Genomic DNA, 7,133 nt, shown 5'->3' with positions numbered 1-7,133 from the left:
CCCACCTCAACAAAACTACCGCACCCCTATAACCATCCTTCTTTCAACACTTCAGAATCTAAACAAAAATTTACAAACCAATCATAACTACTTTTGTTCAGGCATATAATAAGTACAAAAGAAAGACATGATAGTTATCCTTTTTCAAAAAAGAAAAAGAAAGGCCAAACAAAAGAATCTTTCGAATACATGCCCACTAACCAAAGCAACCCCACAATACATAGTGAACATAGCTCCAACCATTTTCACAAGCAGCTAAAAAATGGCAGGTCAATAGTGCAATAAGAGCCTCATCTCTAGAGTAAAAGGCAGCAACAAGTTGTGGTTTATGAACAGTATATGTCTCACCCTTTAGAGGAACAAGCCAAAATCCAACCATACATTTTAAGCAGAACATGATAGAGAACGACGACAAACAACAACAAAAAAAATCCAGTGTAATCCCGCAAGCGGGGTCTTGGAAGATAGTATGTACACAGACCTTAATCCCACCCTGAAAGTAGACATTATTTTCGATAGACCCTCGGCAAGTGGGATCTGACGAGGATAGCGTGTACACAGACCTTAACCCCCACCCCGAAGGTAGAGAGGTTATTTCCGATAAACCCTCGGCAAGTGGGATCTAGAGAGGATACTGCGTACTCAGACCTTGTCCCCACCCTGAAGGCAGAGAGACTGTTTCCAATAAACCCTCGACAAGTGGGGTCTCGAAAGAATAGTGTGTCGCAAACTTTACCCCTACCCTGAAAGTAAAGAAGCTATTTGCGATAGACACTCAGCTCACAACAGAAAGATGATAAAAGAGAAAAAAAGACTACGGTAAAAGGGGGAAAACTTTGAGGGTCATTTTATTCAGAATATGTCTAAAAACAGGTTCCCATCAGTACAATTATGAACAAAAGAAATTACTGAAAACAAAGATTAGTAGACCTACCTTCTGTACCACTTAAGACACTAATCAAGATTACTACTACTACTATTACTGCCCTTTCTTCTTTCCCTTCCCTTTTCATGATCTGTTAGTCAAAGGATCACTCCTTGTGTTTGGTTGTTTAATGTCACAAGCTTTGTTATGTTACAGATCATTAGTCTACCCTTCTAAACACTTACTGCCCCTAGTTTCTTTACAAAGTCAAAGAGTGATTGGAAATAGAAATTTGACAATCACCATTGTAGAACACTAAAAATTACCTGCTGCTATTTTCCTACACCTTTGTCTAAACCTAAAGATGAAACAAGAAAATACAGGACATATCTAGCAATCTACTTTCACCCATTCGTAACGTCCGGGAAGGGGCTTCTCATTCACTGGATCAAAGTTGTACCTGCAAATGGTTCCAAAACAAGCTCAATTAGACATGAAGGTGCATCTGCCGGTGTTATTACAAGAAGTGTCAAGTGAATTCTTACTTCTCGATGAATCGTCTCCGCTGCTGCTCTTCTGCACTGGTAAAAAACTCATCCATTTCATGAGCTGTCGGGATATTCGTTCGTAGCAAATTTGGTACTCTGCCGGTTGCATTAATACGCCTCGTACTGGAACCAGGGGTTTGAATGTTGTCTGAATCTCTTATCAAACTGCAAGGTGTGCTTTCCCTGGTGGTCCTGTAAGAAAGAGCAAAAGAACTCTATAGTGCTCTATTTAAATGAATTAAATCTAAATCTTTGCAAATCACTAGTAGAAAAACAACAACCACCCAATATAATCCCACAAGTGGGGTCTAGGAAGGGTTGTGTGTATGCAGACCTTACCCCTACCTTGGGGGTAGAGAGGCGGTTTCTGATAGAAACTCGGCTCAAGAAGATGAAAAGAACACTAGTAGAAAAACAGAGTAAGGTATATTCAGATTTGCAACACATACAGCTCATGGCAGCAAAAAGATTCAGAGATAACTGCATAAAGGTGAATCATTTAGTGGCGGTCAAAAAAGCTTTCTTGCCTTTATTGTCATATCCATCTATTACTTCAATCATAGAGGGACCCCCAAGTTCATTTTCTATGGTAAATTGTTCTCAACAATGATTGCAACTTTGCAAATTTAAGGCAGCAAAGATACTAGTAATATGGAAAATTTTATTTTGTGTCTCATACAACTGAGACTAATTATATAAGTCTAACTTTTTTGTCTCACAGTTCTGTGGACCCAGAAGTGTAAGATTGTGGTCCACAAATTTGTCAGACAAAAATGAGAGACACAAAATAAAACTTCTCCTAGTAATATGCATGCATCCTGGAGTAAACAGACAAAACAACTTTTTTTCCACATGAAAGTTTCAACGACCATAGATGTACTATGGGATGGCATCTGTCTAGAAAGGAAGTACAGCCATCCGTCTTTTTTGATGTTCTTTTTTTTTTATGAGTAGACTCATACAAGAACGAGTTCATCCAATTAGCTTTACTTTGCTCAACAATCGAACACCAAAAAACTAAAATTGCAATTCATATATCGGCCATTTATCTAATGCAACAACGATGTTGTGTCCGATAGCTACGGTGCCAAAATGTGCAAGATAACCAAATAAGTGTGCAAATAGAGCTCACTACAGAAACTGAACGACGAAACAATAGAGAAATTGTTATTTAACTATTTAACGTCTACCGCATGGAGAGCAAACTATAATAGATAACATAAATAAAAGGAGGGTCCAACAGATATACACAAGTAAAAGAAGACATCTATAAGACAAATATTAGGACATCTACTTTTTCAAATAAAGACCAGCAACACACTTTGGGTCAAGAGGGTAATGGTTTTTCAATTGAAATCGCATCTAGAAAAATCTAAACCAAGACTAGGAATTTTTAACAAACGGGATCAAGAACCATTACTCTTTCGTTTCAACACAAGAAAAAATGATTTTTGAAGACCCCTTTCTTGGGCCGAAAACTAGGAAAACAAAATAATCACTCCGAGAATTCTTATTCCCCCAACAATGTTTCTGCTCATTTACAAATCCTCCAAGATAAAGGTTCAATTATAAATCTAATACATTAGAAAAACTGTCATCAATGAAGCAATCTCAAGAGAAAAAAAGGACAGCCGACCGGACCACAAGGGTCTATTGTACGCAACCTTATCCTACATTTCTGCTAGAGACTGTTTCCACGGCTCAAACCTGTGAGCTCATGGTCACATGAGAGCAACTTTACCGGTTACATGAAGCCTCATCTCGAAGCAATCTCAAGAAAGCAACCATAATATTCTTATTCCATAATCTAATGGTGATTCAGTAACCAAATGCAGCACATTTAAGCAACCCTATTAAAAGGGATAAATCAGTATACCAGACTTTGCATGTTTAAAGTTTTTCTTTTTGTGGTTGGTTGTGTGGGGGGGCCTTAATAAATCCTATACTTTCTCAACAAAAATTACATCATAAATCTACTTTTCATATATTTGCACCAAATGTCCACAGTCCAAAAAAAGGAACTTTAAAGGGGATGAGGATGAGGAATAAAAAGGCGTGTGGAAAGTGACTACTATATGAAAAGCAGGCACCAAATTCAAGAAATGAAAAAAACCTTAAACTTGAACCAATATCAAGAACACAAATTTTCATTTGTCTGCATTTTCCCCTTTCAATTAAAATCGACAAAGAAAAGGATAAAGAGCAACAAAGACAAATCCACACTCAAATAAGGCAAATAACCCTTAAATAACATCCTTATCCAGATTTAAAAAATTATAAAATTATAGTTAAATAATTGAGGAGCAAAAAGAAAGATTCAGAAAATCAGCCACAGAAAATTTTCGTTCTAGAATTTTTTTCTAGTTTAAAGAAGCAAAATAAACCCTTCTGATCAAGAAAAAATCTGAACTTTACAAAACTAAACACCAAAATCCAATACCAAAATTGCATTTCTTAGCAATCTACAAACCAAATACAGTAAAAATCATTATTTTTAGTACTATTTTTTGCGACAAATAGTAAAAATTAGTCAGCATAGAGTAATAAAGTAAAAACCCAGAGCAGAAACAGTAAAAAGGGAGAATTTTTTTCTAGAATATTTAACACTGTCTCAAACCCTGCTCTGAAAACTCAAATACACCAGAAAAATCTAATCTTCACATAAGAGTAAGAGACATAAACATGCAAACTAGTAAACCACTCAAATAAGATTTTCAGTAAAGGGAAAATGAAAAAAAAAATTCAAAAAACCCCACCTTTTTCTACCTTCAAATTCCAACAAATTCTCTCCAAAAGAAGCTTCAGCACCCACATCACCACCACAGCAGCTATTCTCCTTTACCTCTTCAGAACTTGTTCTTAAAACATTAGGGTTTTTAGGGTTTAACAAATTGGGATCTTTTGAAACACCATTTTTCTGCTTCCTCCCTTCAAGAACCGAAAAGGGTTTGATTAACTTTCTACTACGAAGCTCTAGGTAGGACCCACCATCACCGCCGGAGCCAGATTCTGTAGCCGCCGGTGAAACCAATTTTGAAAGAGCTAGGGTTTTAGCCCTTGTTAAAACACCAAGAGGTGATACTGATACTTCCCCTGATTTTTTTGACTTCCTCATATACTTCCCCATTTTGTCACTCAAAATAAAAACAGAATCTTCAACTTTTCTTCTGCTTTTTTTTGCTAAGCTCTTTTCATGGAGATTTTTTCCACTGTGTGTGTGTGTGAGAGAGAGAGAGAGGGAATCAGTTGTTGGTTAGAGAAGGAGGTATGCAATTGTTTGTTAGAGAAAGAGAAAGATGAGAAAAGAAAGGGAGAGATGAATATATAGTAGTGAACTTTTTAGAGCAGAGGAAGAAGGGGAAAAAACAGGGTAAGGTGGGGACTTTATATGTACTTTTCTTTATTATATGTATATATCTCATGACATATTGAGTTTATCACCTTATTTTCTTTATTTAATTTTTAGTATTCTTTTTTTTTTTCGACCTTCACTTTCTTTTTTGTTTTCTCGTACAAAGGATTAGTTTTAATTTAATGCAACATTTGATTTTAGAATAGAACTCTAGATTTATAAAACAACAACTATTTCACCTTATCACCAAACTAGGTAAATCTTCACTATCCATTACACCTTATTTGGATTCATTTCCTTTTAATATTATAAATTTTTTATATTTTTTACTAACATATAAATCTTTAACAAGATTAAAGAAATCCAACTAAATACTAACCATAATGTGATCAGTGTGTACATCCAGAAGATGAAAGTAGCAGAGATGCGGATGTTGAGGTGGATGTGCGGGCATACTAGGATGGATAAGATTAGGAAGATATTCGAGAGAAGGCGGGCGTGGCCAAGATGCGGGAAGTAAGACTCAGATGGTTCGGGCACATTCAAAGGAGGAGCACTGATGCACCGGTGAGGAGGTGTGAGCAACTGGCTGTAGTGAGCACGCAGAGAGGTAGAGGGCGACCTAAGAAGTATTGGGGAGAGGTGATCAGACAGGACATGGCGCGACTTAGGATTACTGAGGACATGGCCCTGACAGGGAATTATGGAGGTCGAGCATTAAGGTTGTAGGTTAGGGAAAACTTGTGAATATTTCTACAGCACAATAGAGTGAGACTAGCCAGTTAGGAGTTAGACTAAGAATGTAATTGGTCGTCTATTGATGCAGGGCTTTACCTGCTAGTTTTACTATACCAGCCATCTATTTCGTATTTCGTATTCTGTATTTCATATCTCTTATATTGTTGTTATTTTATTATGCATTTTTATGGTACTAATATATCAGCTCTTGTTGCTTTTTTTTTTAGCCGAGGATCTCCTGGAAACAGTCTCTCTATCCTTCGGGGTAGGGGTAAGGTCTGCGTACATATTATCCTCCCCAGACCCTACTTGTGGGATTATACTGGGTCCTTGTTGTTGTTGTTGTTGTTGTTGTAATGTGATCAGTGTGTCAACATGGCTAAAACTTAATCTTAACCAGTCGGTACAATTTATGTGATTTTTTTTTCTTTTATCGAATTTTGTCGTTTGTTGAATTTGCATGAATTTCAAAAGATTGTAAGTCTTTTGAGATATTCTTATAGAGCATGACATTCTAGTACCATTACTCTAATTCAACTATCCTTTATTAATTATACATGCTATATCATTATTAATCATACTATTCTTCTGGAACATCGAGTCTAGATTTATGAATTGTTTGCATTTAGGCTTGTAATGTTGTATAACCACCTCAATTTGCTAAATTTGCAATGTATATATTTTGTTTTACTTTTATTTGTCCTATAACTCATTTTCTTAGAGTGTTTCTCTGTAATTTAAATTTTTTGTTGATAATTTTCTTTAGTTTCTTCAACTAATATAATATTTTTTGGAATCATATATTGCATACTATCTAGATCCCATCCGGCATGTTATTATATTGCATACTATAGTTATTTATATTTTCTCCATGATTAAATGCGAAAACTTCTAGTATAATGGTAGATAATCAATTTCGCTTCTTGTAAATAGAAATTCAGTTAGCTCTATAGTTGAGCGGTTGTCTCTTCTTTTCCTCTTTTGTCTCAAGTCAAAACTATAAATAGACAAAATATGGCTCCCATTATACAACTCTTACAAACACAAGATAGAAATCAGTCTTTTTGAAATAAAAAAAATATTATTTTTTTTTAACAAATGTTGTCTAATATATAACTTTCTGGGAAAATATTTCAGCAGTCTATCTGATTTATTAACTTTAGAAGGATCTCTTATTACAAATTAAGGTGAACGCTTTTTTTTCTTTTTTTCTTTAGTCTTACTTTGAGCATATGTTAATAGAAAAATCTAATGTTTATAAAATATGTTCTTAATAGAATACCATCAAGGACCGTGAGAGGATTGAGTAATTAGAGGTTTTAGACTTAGAGTCATGAGAATTGAGAAGTTCTTGATAGAAAATATTTTATCCTTTAGTGAGCCTACTCGACACGAATTCGTATTAATTAAGCAGGCTTGAGGCAGTAGATTTCATCTATTAGGAGTCGTTTGGTACATAGGATAAGAAATAATAATCTCAAAATTAGATTTAAATTATTATTTTATTCTGTGTTTGGTTAAATTTTTAAATTTTTACTTAACAATTTCGAAATTAATTTAATTTCATAATTAGGTATTATTTTATCCTACACTGAGAGTGGATAATTGTAAAACTTCTTTTAGTCGTAGA

At 35.1% G+C, this 7,133-nt stretch overlaps 1 protein-coding gene across 1 annotated transcript; it reads right to left on the bottom strand.

Moving 5' to 3' along the window:
• Nucleotides 1-820: 820 nt before the first annotated feature.
• On the bottom strand, nucleotides 821-4,770 carry LOC104247353 (cyclin-dependent kinase inhibitor 4-like). Its single transcript, XM_009803344.2, has 3 exons — nucleotides 4,170-4,770; nucleotides 1,411-1,605; nucleotides 821-1,325 (listed from the first exon to the last, which is right to left on the bottom strand). The coding sequence occupies exons 1-3, from the start codon at nucleotides 4,538-4,540 to the stop codon at nucleotides 1,256-1,258; spliced, it is 636 nt and encodes a 211-aa protein (XP_009801646.1). The 5' UTR covers nucleotides 4,541-4,770; the 3' UTR covers nucleotides 821-1,255.
• Nucleotides 4,771-7,133: the final 2,363 nt, after the last annotated feature.

This window comes from Nicotiana sylvestris, chromosome 1, assembly GCF_000393655.2.
Source record: "Nicotiana sylvestris chromosome 1, ASM39365v2, whole genome shotgun sequence".
In the NCBI taxonomy this organism is placed as follows: Eukaryota; Viridiplantae; Streptophyta; class Magnoliopsida; order Solanales; family Solanaceae; genus Nicotiana; species Nicotiana sylvestris.
The sequence above is the reverse complement of the archived record's forward strand: the minus strand, read 5'-3'. Positions and strand labels throughout refer to the sequence as shown.